This window comes from Cornus florida, unplaced genomic scaffold (genome assembly GCF_030987335.1).
Source record: "Cornus florida cultivar Cherokee Brave unplaced genomic scaffold, ASM3098733v1 CherokeeBrave_3.0.0_Hap2_Chr08, whole genome shotgun sequence".
Taxonomy (NCBI): domain Eukaryota; kingdom Viridiplantae; phylum Streptophyta; class Magnoliopsida; order Cornales; family Cornaceae; genus Cornus; species Cornus florida.
In genome coordinates this window covers 43,488,380-43,503,470 of record NW_026775578.1, presented here as the reverse complement: position 1 = coordinate 43,503,470, position 15,091 = coordinate 43,488,380, and the positions used below count along the sequence as shown (strand labels likewise).

At 33.0% G+C, this 15,091-nt stretch overlaps 1 protein-coding gene across 1 annotated transcript; it reads right to left on the bottom strand.

Moving 5' to 3' along the window:
- Nucleotides 1-8,529: 8,529 nt before the first annotated feature.
- Nucleotides 8,530-14,852, bottom strand: LOC132271526 (NAC domain-containing protein 91-like). The gene is made up of 6 exons (XM_059772926.1): nt 14,034-14,852; nt 13,126-13,403; nt 11,585-11,920; nt 11,145-11,480; nt 10,499-10,945; nt 8,530-10,412 (listed from the first exon to the last, which is right to left on the bottom strand). The coding sequence occupies exons 1-6, from the start codon at nt 14,188-14,190 to the stop codon at nt 10,242-10,244; spliced, it is 1,725 nt and encodes a 574-aa protein (XP_059628909.1). The 5' UTR covers nt 14,191-14,852; the 3' UTR covers nt 8,530-10,241.
- Between the last annotated feature and the right edge of the window lie 239 nt (nt 14,853-15,091).

Genomic DNA, 15,091 nt, shown 5'->3' with positions numbered 1-15,091 from the left:
AAAAGATTTAAAAACTTACAACCATGGGACAAGGTTCGACGGCCGCAATTCAACATAAAAGCTTTTTCATGGGCGTGACTCTATGGGCACCTAATTTGTCACTCGTGATTCTTTTAGTTCCACCACGAGTCTACAACCGTTTCTGTTCACTCGATCACCAACTCTATATAATACTTGCTTAACCTTTCAAATAATAAGAATAATAATAAGAATAATAATAATAATTTAAGTCCAGCACCCAACGAGGGACTTGACTTCCCTTGCATTAGATCAAGTATTTCCATCAAGTCTTTAAATTTTCATTTTCATAACATTTATCTTAATTAGTCATTAGTAGGTTTTTTTTTTTTTTATTGACCATAACTTTCTATAGCAAATTTTTTTTTTTTTTTCTCCTAGTTAGGACTCACACACTGTCTTCACTGAGGTTCGAACTCCTGACCTCCTTTTGAGAAGTAGGAGTCTTGTATCGCTAGGCCTGTTGATTTATATTTGTTTTTTTAGCCCTTTAGTTGTTTCATACCTTGCATGTATGTAGAATTTGGCTAGGATTTGACATGAATAGAGAAATTTATATGCAGCAACAATTGTAGTAGTAGTTTTGTTTTTTTTTTGTTTTGTATTTTTTTTTTTTTTTTTTTTTTTTTTTTTTTTTTTTGTGGAAGGTAACCAAGGTTAGCTTGGGCTTTCACCAACAAGTTTGGTGCAAAGGAAATGTTTGCACTCAAGGGGGGTCATTGGCATTGATGGACCTAGAAATTTATTTAAGTGGGGGCCATTTTAAACAATAATGAGGGCGTGAGTGAGAGGGAAAAAAATCAATGAGGACAAAGTATAAAGTTATTGGGGCTTTTATATAATTACTTAAGTTTTTTTGGTAAAAGTAAAAAAATATAAAATTCTAGTAATTAGAGACAAAGGATAAAGTTATGAGGGCAAGTGGTCCCCACTAGTCCTCACATGGGTCCATCTCTGATCGTCCTGTCGAACATTAAATCTGACATTAATCAATTTGGCAATCACAGTTGCTTTGTATTTTTGTTTTGACACGAATGTTTCTGCTTTAGAGTGTGTTCAACACTATTTCAAAGTTTCTTTGCTAACATAAATTTTTTACAAGATTTTTAGAAGCAAAAACATAAAAGTATGTTTGGCAAAAAGTGTTGCAAGCTTGAAATTTTGAATAGATAGTTAAAAAAATATATATATATTATTATTTTTTTTAACAGTGCTTTGTTACAGTACGAAAGCAAATACGAGCATCATTTTAATGCTTCTGATTTTTGTCTCAATTTTAAAAGCGCTTCGATACTGTTCAACTGACAACAAATATTACAAAATATGTTTTATATTTTTGCTTCATTATAATATACTAACAAAAGTAAAAAAACACGATGTAAAAGCATTAATCAAACGGACAGCCACCATCACAAATGACTTGGTACTAGAGCCAACTAAGACGGTTTAGTTCAATTTATAATTATCAGTAGTTTATTTGTTTTTCCTCCCTTGTTCTTTAAATCATTATACGAATCTTAGATTCATATCCTATCAGTATGAAACAAAAAAATGAAGATGTGGAAAAGGTCACTCAATCTCAAATACAAGAGATGCGAATGATGAAAGACTAAAAAACATAAAAAATAATAATAATAATAACAAAGGTCGAGAAGAAAAAGCAGTGGGACCTCTGCTAGTACTCAAAGCCTCTCTCTCCCCTTCCTTTTGTGTTGGAAGATTCTCTCTATCCATCCCCTTCCTTTTGTGTTGGTGGGTGATGATCCACCATTCTTATGTTGTCATCCTTTTCAATTGTTCCCTCAAAAAGATAGGGGAATTAGACTAGGTCATAATATCACTACTGTCCAGTTCTCATACACTTCTAATTCTCTTCCATTTTTAATATCACTCATGATGATGAAGAAAAAAACAAGAAAGAAAAACTTGTTTTAAGTAGGCCATTGGCGTAGAATGGTCTTGATTTATTCTACTTACTTTCATCCTAGTAAGAATGGAATAGAAATTATATAGTCGTCTTGATTTTATAGTAATCCCACTTACTTTTAGGGTAGCAAGAATGATGATTTGTCATAATTAATCACACAACCTTTTTCAATCGGTAATGTTCTAATATTTTGAGTACTTTTTCGTTCTCACGTTTTATGTACATTTTTATTCTCATTTCTCACTATTTGTTACTTAATTTTGTCACTTTCATGTTCCCATTCTCGAATTCGTTCTCGTTTCTTCTGCCGCTTCATGTGACTTAACTTTTAACTCTTATTCTTATCCTTTTAAGTACCTTGGTATTGTTGGCTGTCACTAGGTCAAAAAGAGATTTTAACCTTCATGTATACCCTACAAAACTTCAATTAATCAACTATTTAAAAATCATAATGGTCTGATTCCTTGTGAAATTTGTATGCAGGAGGAATGTAATGGACCTGACTTTTTCGTCCTTCACGAAAAATAAGATTTCAAAAGTCAGCAGATACTGTTATTAATGTGGATGGTTGTTATATCATCAATTTTTTAATGTCTAATCTTTTACTCAAAGTAATAGACAAGAAGAATCAAGCCAAAAAAAAAAAAATTTAAAGCATGGTGGAGTGAGGGAGTCGCGAAACTAGTGATCAAACAAAAGCCATAAAGTTTTAAAGTATGACAAATGGTTAACAATAAGAATATTCAAGCACGTGTAATAAATTTTAGAGCAATGACAGGAAATTAAACAGTGTAATACATTTAATTAATTTTAGGGTTAATTTTATAAAATCTCTATTGTTTTTAAATTTTGATCATAAACTCTTAATACATTTCAAAAAATTCTATACATTTTAAAAAGTGATCACATTTCCTTAATATCTGTATCGAATTCGTTAATCAGATTGTAAAATGATAACTTTAACCTTACAATTCAATATTAAATTTAAAACTTCAAATTATTATTTTTAATTACAAAAATACCCTTTGAATTTATCTTCTCTCTCTCTCTCGCTCTCTCTCTTTAAAATTCACACCTCTCATTTTCTCTCTAAAACAGAGGAAACATTTTCGAATACACAAGACCATTTTAGCACTATTGATTTACGAGTTGATGATTGATCAAACCAACGGGTAAGCTTAATGATGATGGAGAGAAATCGAAGAAATCGGCGAGAACAAGAAGACCCAATATGAGGCCCGCCATTTAAGACCCACACAAAAGCTTCATAACTGTGTTGGTATTGTATTTGATCCCATGATATCAAATACACATATGAGCACTATTGATTTGTGAGTTGTTGATTGATTAAACTGTTATGAATATTTCAATAAAAACATAAATAATATTTAATATAATTATTATATGAGTTACATAATATTTATTATAATAATTAAATTATCTTTATGAGAATTATTATTTCACCTTAGCGGTTACACATTATTTCAATATATATATAATGCATCCGCTAGTTTGAGATACAGAGGGTGATTGATCTAAAAACATCCAGAGACTCCTACCATATTTTGTCTATCTTTCTAATTTTTGTATATATGAGTTACATAATATTTATTATAATAATTAAATTATCTTTATGAGAATTATTATTTCACCTTAGCGGTTACACATTATTTCAATATATATATAATGCATCCGCTAGTTTGAGATACAGAGGGTGATTGATCTAAAAACATCCAGAGACTCCTACCATATTTTGTCTATCTTTCTAATTTTTGTATATATGAGTGTTGATATATAAATGGGTGAGACTCTTATAAAAGTATTCCATATTGGTAATGAGACACGTGTAGACTTGGACCTAGTCTTACGTCTCCTCTGCGAACAAATTGGGTTGTATCTTGGAGTTGACTAGTCTCACCAATACCCACACGAGGGGGAGGACTATCAGCTTTAGGTCAGAATGTTTATCACGTGCCTCTCTATATTATGCCAGCACTTTCTTACCTATTTTAATATTATTTTCATTTCATAATTTCTATTATTATACTAATTTTCTTGCAAAATTATTATATTGTTAAACCCTTATTTCATCTTTATATCCATGTTGTTCATATTGTTATATTTATTTTATTGAAAGAATTGCAAAGTGTTATTAATGTATTATTCAAAATTATTCAGTAATGAATTATTTATTATTTTATTTTATTGTGTAATGTTGAATTGATTTATTGTATTTGTGTTGTTTCATAAAATATTCTCACAACAGTCTAAAGTTGATAGTTTCATAAAATCAGTGTGTATGATATATATATATATATATATATATATATATATATATATATTTGAAAAGAAAAATAAGAATTGGGTTTTCTATTCTTGAAAAGTAAACTTGTGTCTTGAAAGGTATGGACTTGTGCGATAAATATATATATATATATATATATATATATATATATATATATAAGCACTTTTATTATATTTTGTGTTGAACAAATTTATATGTCTTGCAGGTTTTGGAAATAGAGAACAACAAGAGAAGTAATTCTCTATATAGGGCCAGTTATGCATATTTATCTATATATATTAATATAATATATCATATACGTGCTGATTTGTAAAAAAATATTTTTCAATTTATAAAAACTATGAAAGTTATATTCTGAGTTATTTTATGAAAGTTCTATGTATTTAGCTAATTATTATTCATGTCGTATGAGTAGAAGATTTGTATTATCAGTACTGTATTTGATTGTACCGTTTAACCATGAATGTGTATTCTTTCAAATATAGTATAAAGGATGATAAAATTTATTTGAATTTATGGTCATAAGGAGTTAATGGAAATTAATGGCGGCGTATATGACGGTCATTTAAAATGATATGAATATATATAGATAGTTATTTTGAGGATTGGTTTACTAGTTATCGAAATACAGTATTAATTGTTGTATATATATTAATGAAATATATGTTATGAACACACCATTGGGTTGCTAGCCGTTAGAGAGGCTTGACTGGATTTATAAAGCGTGAATATATGTATTAATGTGTTTCCAATTTTGTGTAATATATAGCTAATAAAAAATAACTTATTTTTTGTGGCCAATACACTTTGATCTATCGGGTGTGAGTACGATGGCCTTCATAATTTGCATTATAAATTGTAACTTCCGAAAATTGTATCTGAATTTTGTTTTGCTGTCATATTGTATTATTGTTAAATGTAATATATAACCGTCCGCTATATGAATTAATATTCATTTATTTCACGTCATTGAGACATTAAACACAACTCATTCATTGGGTGTGATGACGTATAAGTTACTTAAGAAAATAATACTCATCCTATCTATATTATGTATTTGAAGTTATTCCAAATAAATTGACACAGTATGTTTCTGGTTTTAGGAGAGGTACAAAATTGAAGCAACTCGAGAAGGAATCGGAAAATTCAGATATTGAAGAAGAACATGGAAAAGAAAGGGTAGAAATTCCCAGCACTACAGATGATGAGAGTTTCTCATCCAGATACAAATACAATGGCAGAATAAGAAATACTAAAAGAGAAAGCATAAAGGTTCGATAGTGGAAAAGAACTGAGAAGAAGCTGTTTGCACTTGAGTGGAACTTCTCTCTAGTACTCGTAGAGAGAATTGTCCTCTTGACAAATTCAATAAGTTGGTAAAAAATTAGAGAGAGTCAAGCTGGATAATTTTCCGAATCTCAAAATTATTATTCTGTTTGAAACAATTTCCATTGTGATGTTGAAGAAATTGTTGGACGTATACCCAGCTCTTTCAAATTGGAATGACATAGTGACTTCTATAACAAAGAGAGAGCAGCAACTCCAAACTATTGTTGCGTTCAGAAAATTGATTCTTATTTCACTCTATATGTGATGTGTAGTAGTATTGTATAAAATTAAAGTTTTGTATGGCGAAGGGAGATTGCACGAATTGTGTGGGTTCTCTCATCTGATGTGGTGTGTGTGTGTTTGTTTGTGTGCACTAACTCTCTCTCATGCCACTTTAAACATTGCAATCTTGCAACCAAATCATATACTGACATTCTATCCGGATAGAATAAACAAAGCTAACTAGCAATCTCAAAATTTTCAAACGAGGTATTATTCAGTAATGTATTATTTTGAATATATATATATTTCACACACACACATATATATATATATAAAGAGGAAAAATATAAAGAAAAAAAAAAATTAGTTATGAAGAAAAAATATAAAAAAGACCAAAAGTCTTCTTAGGACATAGTCCTGTATATGTCAAGGGGGATGAGCCTAAGCCCCAAGGGAGTCACCTACGTAACCCAACCTTATTGGCGATTTTATCACATGACGAAAAGTTTAATGAGTGGAAACAATTTGTACTGCGTGACTCATTGACAACACTCTTTTTAGGTGGTTTCTCAAGAAGATTCTTTTCTACTCATCCCTGGGGCATCAGTGTCGTAATGTGATGTTAAGGAAGGTCTTTGCCCTGAATGAATTCGAGACGAGCATACTCTCGCACGATATAGGTCACATATATCCTTTGAGGATCCACCTAAGTGAAAATTGTCGTGAGGCCGCGACTGTGGGAGTTGGGCTATTCTCTAGAGCTTTCATAAGGATCAAGATATCAATGCATGGCCGTTAATCGCGCTAACCCGCCAAACCAAGTCTATCGTCAATACTATGTGTGTGATATGTTAAAGTTTGGCTCAAGAGACCAAATTTAAGACTTGGTTCATTCAGGTTCCTCAAATAGAGACTATCACACTAAGTGTAGGTTCAACCCCAGAAAGCACCTACGCCGATTGCATAGTATAAAGTTGTTCAACGATTTATATTTTACTTATTTATTTTTATTAAAATAGGTAGGGACTGTTATGAATATTTTAATAAAAACATAAAAAATATTTAATATAATTATTATATGAGTTACATAATATTTATTATAGTAGTTAAATTATCTTTACAGGAATTATTATTTCACCTTAGCGGTTACACATTATTTATATATATATATATATAATGCATCCACCAGTTTGAGATACAGAGGGTGATTGAGCTAAAAACATCGAAAGACTCCTACCATATTTTTTCTATCTTTCTAATTTTTATATGTATGAGTGATAATATATAAATGGGTGAGAAAGTATTATATATTTTATTTAATATATTAAGTTTATGGGCAACAAGACACGTATAGAGTTAGACCTTTTCTTCCTGTGGTCGTGCATATGGAGGATACAGTTGATTGGGTTATATTTTGGAGTTAATTAGTCTCACCAATACCCGAATGAAGGAGAGGACTATCAGCTTTAGGTCAGCGTGTTTATGATGTGCCTTTCTATATCAGGCCTGGACTTTCTTACCTATTTTAATATTGTTTTCATTTCATAATTTCTATTATTATACTAATTTTTTATTGCAAATTATTATATTATTAAACCCTTATTTATCTTTTATATTCATGCTGTTTATATTGTTGTATTCATTTTATTGAAAGAATTGTAAAGTGCTATTGATGTATTATTTAAAATTATTCAGTAATAAATTATTTATTATTTTATTTCATTATATAATGTTGAATTGATTTATTGTATTTGTATTTTTTATAAAATATGTGATATTTCCGCAATAGAAACCAATGGTGGACCAAACGACTGCAACTTTATTTAGCACTCACCCTCCACCACTATGCGAACTTCAAAATTGTAATTTAAGTCCGGGGATTATAGTCTATAAATGGGGATGGTCTTACCTTTGTTAGGACATCTTTCAGTTTTTTATTCTCTCTATTGTAATATTTCTTTTGTTAGCTGCCGATTCTAGTTCAATAAAAGAGACATAAATTATTTAATACCTTATAATGTATTGGATAAATTACATTTATCAATTCAAATCTAGGTAAGAGATTATACCCATGATTGAAGGGCGATAATATAAACACCTAACGTCTAGTGTTGCTTGAATGCTTCATGCGAAGCAAAGTTAAAGGTTTAAAAACAATTTGTGTTAAATTAATATGTATATATTTATAGTTCTCATATGTCTCTCAATATCCCATGAAGACAATAATCTATATTCAATTATTATATCACTAGACCATTTTAATGTATAAAAATTAAATTTTTGAAAGAAAATAAAAATTTTAAATTAAACTTATTCGAGATTCTTTTGACATCATAAAGGGTGATTTAATGAGTAAAGATTAAATTTTTGTATAAAATTATTTCGGTTACGTTCCATTGATTTGATTGCCCTTCGATCAACAATATCAAGCATTCCTATTTTATATATGTTATTCGCCCTAACCGGGGAATACTCCATTTGTTCAATTGATTTTGAACATTTTCATATTAAACTAATTCTGAATTTTTTATTTATTCAAAGTCTTGTAACATTATGTTAAAAGATTGTTAATGCATAATATATAGTATAATTATTGTAATATTATATAATAAATTTCTGTCAAAGATTTACGGAAACGACTTATGGAACAATTTAATGCGAAACGGAGTTAAAATTCTAACAATTCCAACGCAACATTTGAACGACTAGTAATAATAGCAAGATTAAGTAGGTTAACAAAAAAATAGTAAATAGTATTATCCTTTACATAATTACAACAATAACTTAAAGCATTAACAATATAATCTTAAGCCATAATGGCTCTGATACCAAATATGTTTATAGGATCAAAATGGTAAATAAATCACGAAAAATATAGCACTTACAGAAAGTTGCATCTTTTATTGAACTGGAATAGGCAGCTTACAAAAGAAATATATCACTCTGAGAGAACAGAAAACTGAAAGATGTCTTAACAAGGGTATGACCTTCCCCCTTTATAGACTATAATCCCGGACTTGAAATTACAATTTTGAAGTCCGCATGGTGGTGGAGGTGAGTGCCACATAAAGTTGCAGTCTATTGGTCCACCATTATGTTGATGTTGCTGATATCCTGGATGAATCATCTTGAAAAGATGATTCTGGTGCAAAGGAATTTATGAATTGATTTTTCATAAATTCCATCAATTTAACCATTAACTCTGGTTAAGTCATGGCTGCTGTTGACTATTCATTTGTTTGATTATTTCAAACAGATGAATTTAACCATTAACTCTGGTTAAGTCATGGCTGTGTTGACTAATCATTTGTTTGATAATTTCAAACAGATGATGCATTTAACCATTAACTCTGGTTAAGTCATAGCTGTGTTGAATAATCATTTGTTTGATTATTTCAAACAGATGCATTTAACCATCAACTCTGGTTAGGTCATGGCTGCTGTTGACTAATCATTTGTTTGATTATTTAATAATCAAACAGATGCATTTAACCATTAACTCTGGTTAAGTCAGGGCTGTTGTTGAATAATCATTTGTTTGATTATTTCAATGTATTGAAATCTTGTTTACTTCCAGACGAAGTAATTGATCACTTCCAGGTGAAGAAAATATTTCTTTTGGAAGAGCATCTCTATATGCTTTGAGTTTTTGAAAGAATCTCTTTCAATACATCCTTAATTGGATGCTGTGAAAATTAATAGGACAGATTTGCCTATTGGATTTTTTTCCCCCTTAATTGAGGATGAAATTGTTGTCATGGCAAGTATAATTGCCTGAGTTGTTCTGGTAAAATTTCCAGATCCAGACCATGTTGGTCCCACCAAGTCTGAAGAGAGTAGACTTGGAGAAGATTGGACCAAGTGGGATCAAAGGAAAATTCTGTAGGACCGCTATTATACCATGTGGTATGCAGCGGAGCGGTGGGACCCTAAAAATCAAGAGCAAGCTTTCATGTATCCGAAATGAGAATGGTAAGATGGAGAGAGAAGTGACTAGGAGGGATAAGGACACTAATGAGAGTGCGAGAGATAAATTAGGGGTGGCTCCCGTTAATGAGAAAATTAGAGAGCATGCTTAAGATGGCGACACCATCACCACCGGCAAGCGAGGATAATAGTTTTAATAGAAGGGGAGAGACAGACAAAAACCAAAAATAACATCCAATGAAGTTATTAATTGATTTTTAAAAGCTAAATATAATAGGCAAAACAACATGTAATGGGAAAGATTGGAGAAAGAGAATTCATGTGAGATTAAAAAAAGAATGATGACGATCACGATGATGCAGAAGAAGAAGAAGAAGAAGAAGAAGAAGAAGAAGAAGAATAGCTAGGCGGAAGGACAAAGACTAGAGAGTTTTACTTTACACCCTACCCATAAAAACAGATGGTATTGAGAGTAATACTGGAGAAGCCTCTGAGGAAGCAGAGAGAACCTTCTCAGCATTGCCCATCACAGTAGTGCCTTTTGACCTCTTCTTTACCCATATTGAGCTTTTGAGTAAATTTTCTGTCATTGATGGATTCTGAAAGGGATACTTCTTGGACTTCATCGATGGTAGGTGCTGCATCAGCAGAAGCAGAAGCACACTGTTCCGTAACATTTTCAGTCTGCACGGAGCAATTAAAGAGAGTTAAAACCCTTCTGATATGCATTATGAAACTCTTCACAAACACTTCGGCAATGGACAACTCACCAAAGTCACTGTTGGTTTGGCATCATGGTTTTCTTTACTGTTGCTTAACAAGTTGATACAGGAAACTGGTCCCACTTGAAGTTTCTTCTGCAAACGGATTCTTTTTGGTGCAGTTCCATATGCAGCAGATTTTTGGGTACTCGGTTGATTTTGCAGTTGACGAGTTCTAGTTTTTCTTTTAATTCCAGTTTCAACAATCCCGACACCACCAACTGCACTGCCACAAGAGCTTGATTCAGCAGACAAAGCATTACACTCACCAGTAGAATCAGCAGCTAAAGCACCCAATCCAACAGAATCACCTTCCAGGAAACCAGAAGCACTACCATGCGAAATAGCACAAATTTGAGGAGTTCCCCAAGTTCCTGGGGACGTTTCCATGTTTGTAGGAGCCGTTCTGCTGAAGTTCTGACCAAACCATTCAGAACTTTCCATCACTGGATCAAACTGGAATACAGGAGAGCCACAAAAAGGTTAAGTTTCTAAGAACTAATCTGAAATCACGATGCTGAATGAGAAAATAATACACAATAAAAGACATTGCAATTCATGGCATGTGTAAAAAATGTAGATTGACAAAATTCTCGAGTATGGTCGTGGACCTGCAAAACCTTAAAAATGAAGGATCGTGGGATCTTCAATTTACCTGTCCTTGGGCCACTGATGAAATAGCAGCATACTGCTTTGTGGGAGTATTATAGTTCAGGATCTCACTTTCAATATCCAAATTGTGACTAAAGGTGTGCTCTCCTAAATTAACAAGAACTGAATCCAAGAATTCAGTATCCAGTTCATTTGATCCATATTGAAACTGAACCCCATTGTGGTCATCGCTTGTGTTATTAGTGGCCGGGAAATTCGAGTAAGAAGATCCAAGCTCCATCTGCATCTGCAAATGCAATGGAGAGAAGATTTTTTCATCTGGTGGCCCCAGCACTGGGTCCCAAAATGCTTCCAACATTTCCTCCAGCTCTGGATCCGGCTGAGTGGGAATCAATAAATAAAAATTCAAATACTTAATTAGATTTTTCAGTCTCCACAAAAAATGAGATTTGATAATATTAAGAAAATCTTCACTCTTTTCACCTGCACATCTGTCACTTGATCTTCAGCATCATCATTAATATGGATATTGTTGTCACTCTCAGAAGGTAATGGAGTGTCAAATAGTATGCTTTCAGAATTACTATAAGTTTGATTTTCAGCTTCTGCTGTCATCACAGGGTTTACTGCCTCCAATTGTATATCTTCAGCATATGATTTAACTGTGGCAGGAGAAGGAACATCTTTTTTTCCTAGTTGATACTCACACAACCCAGGAGAAGGAAAATTATCTTCAACTTCACCACAGTTTGAACCTTCAATGACATCATCTTGCTTCTCATCATGTTTCTTAAAAAGGCGACAGAGGACAAAGGCACCCTGCAGAATACATAGAATACAAAAAATGAATATAATATATTGAACATCTCTGCTCCAATATACAGCCAATATATATTCACAAGCTGTTCCAGTATTTGAATACAAATTGTTTGAGCATAAAAAATGCGGCCGTGAGAAAATCAAGAATCTGAATGAACATTTATCAGGTCGATTTCCCTTGGTACACATGAATTTAAGGGGTCATTTACCCAATGTGTCCCCATTAATCGAGCCGAGAAGGGTTACACTTTTTTCATTCTCTTAGTACACACGAATTTAAAGGGTAATTAATTACCCAGTTCAAGCTAGGAGGAGCACACTGAATAGACATTAAACCTTTTAACATTTTTGCGACATGAATTTTAAGGACAATATATAAATCTAACCCAAGCAGTAGTTTTGAAATAAAAGAGGACACTAAATTGACAAATTTTGAAAGGTAAACTCCTTATTTTCAAAATTTAGTAACAAACTTAAACATCGAAGCTGAAGCATATTACTTGCTTGAATTCCAATAAAAAATACAAGCCTGGCATAGCAGTACAAGAAAACAAACTATTAAACAGAATAGAAGAAGAATCAACTAATCCGCAGGTACTTTGAAAAATTATAAAAAGAACAATCAGTAAATTTTTTGTTTCAGTAAGGAACAATCACCAAAATTTTCCTTCAATTAAATACAATAATTTTTTTCCCACTTGGCGAAAAATTCATTTGCATCCCAAAGTAGTGGAGGAGATGCCACTAGGCTACAGAAGCCCTTGGTGGTAGGTAATTCAAGAATTTTCTAACCTATCATAATAAATAGAACAATCAGTAAAATTTTCCTTCAGCTAAAAACAAGAATTTTCTAACATTACCAAGTGGAGAAAGTTGTTCCATGCTGCAAAGTATTTCAACTAGACCTCCAACAAGGATCGAATCCATTCCATAATTTCATTTCACAAAGAAAGAAGAAAGAACTCCCTCATAAACCAAGTTCACTTGAACCACAAATAAGTATACAATGTTTCTTGTCTTTTAATTCACAAATTAGTTACACCAACTAAACATGATTCGAGCTAATAGATGTCAAGTACTCGAAGTATCCACATACCAAGACAGAAACACATGACATAGCCAATACTTAATCTAAAACCATCCAAATTTTAAGATCAAAGCAACATACAATCAAAATGGACAGAGAGAAAGGGTTCAAAGCATACCTGTCCTGGTTTCGTGCCATCAAGCTCCTTGCTAGTAGCACGGTACTCATGCATAACCCAACGGGATCTGCTGCCATTTGGAGCACGCCCGGTATGGAAGACCAAAGTCTTCTTTGTACCAATTACGCTCGTACGAGACTTGATCTTCCGATCCCTACCCGTTGTTTTCCAGTATCCATGCTCTGTTGATCTGTTCAGCCTCTGCCCATTCACATACTTCCGATCCTTCGGACAGAAAAAGAACCATTCATTATCATTAGACTTTATCGTCGAGAAATCTGCACACACCAAACAAAGAATTTGAAAAAGTTCAATTTCCTATTTCAACAAATTGTCCCAAAAGTAACTAGGACGAGAAAAAAATTTTGAAAAAAAATTGCCCCAAAATTCAGTAATTGCCAGCTGTATGAACTTCAACCCACATTAATCTAGAATGCATATATACATCACCATATAATACAATATTTCGGTCATTTTTACAGAAAACCAAACAAAGATCCCAAAATGCTACATGTATATTCAAAATCTGGCCATTTTTACCGATACTCCATGAAAAACACAAAAATGAACATTAAATATATATATATATATATATATATATATATATAAACATCCGGTCATTTTTAGAGATAATCAATGAAAACCCCCAAAAATGCACATACATGTATATATAACACAAAACCAAAACCTTGTTTGAAAGTGAAGACATGATATCTTTTATTTGTAATAGATTCGTATTAGATACCAGGAAATATTTGACAGATTGCATACAAATAGATAATCAACAAATATTATATATATAAATATATAATTCCATCATATTTACACAAAATCAATGAAGAACCTAAAAACTTGAGGGAAGTGAGGAAATAATAGTCTTATATTTGGGATATATTGATATTACATACCAGGTAAATCGCAGGGTTCGTATTTGCAAACATCGACCTCACGAATATCACGCACTTTCCTCTCATCACCGTTGATCTTAAACCTCAAGAAGTGATCAACGAGTTCTTCGTCGGTCGGACGAAATCTGAACCCTACCCGCGTTTCGTTGTAGGACATGACAGTTTTAATTCCGACCTAAAACTAAGAATCTAGAAAGAGAAAATAGAGTAATATAAAGCTTTGAGAGGAAAAGAAAAACAATACGCCGCGGTAATACAGAGGATGCAAACGATTATCCGGAATGATTGGGCTTAAAGCGTCTGTAGGTGGCTTTTTAAGTCCGCCGTCAAATCCCAGGGCTCAACCCTGGACAGGCGGCGGAAACTACCAAGCTGGAGTGCGGTAGGGGCAGATGGAATTTCCGGTGGAGGGGTGAAATGTGTGGAGTTCGGAAAGAACACCAACGGCGAAAGCACTCTGCTGGGCCGACACTGACACTGAGGTATAGAAAAATACTAGGGTTCCATTCATGAATCAGTCTGAAGCATCTGAGAAAGTGGAGAGTAAGAGATGTAGAGACATATGGTGTGATAGAGAGGAAAGTGTAGAGAGAGAGTGAGATGGGTAGAGATCGGAAAGAACATCAACGGCGAAAGCACTCTGCTGGGAGAGAAGACAAGTTTAGGAACAAAAACCCTAGAGTAAAATCAGGAAGATATATGGTGAAACAGTACGGTTCCATTGATGAATCAGTCTGAAGCCATCTGAGAAAGTGGAGGGGAAGAGATGTAGAGACGTATGGTGTGATAGAGAGGGGAAAGTGGAGAGAGAGAGTTGGAACATAAATGGACATAGGAATAAGAGATTCACGCGTTTAAATGGAGCGTATCTACCGCGTGGAATCCCCTGCAATTACAGTTAAGTCCCATAGGTGGGGCCAAATGGGTGAAATCAGGTGAGATTCGTACAAAAGTGTAGGGGCATCTTGGAGAATAGCTGAAACTTAGCGAGCAAGCTGAAGAGAAGTCAAGTCTAATGAGAAGCTGACAGGTCAGATAGATTCGTCAGCTTCAGTACT

Bases quoted from the DNA above. Each gene is read 5' to 3' on its own strand.
- LOC132271526 (XM_059772926.1), bottom strand. From the start codon at position 14,190: ATGTCCTACAACGAAACGCGGGTAGGGTTCAGATTTCGTCCGACCGAC. The intron at 13,404-14,033 runs GTATGTAATATC...TGGTGTGTGCAG, and splicing joins CGAACCCTGCGATTTACCTG to ATTTCTCGACGATAAAGTCT. The intron at 11,921-13,125 runs GTATGCTTTGAA...TGTATTCTGCAG, and splicing joins ATGGCACGAAACCAGGACAG to GGTGCCTTTGTCCTCTGTCG.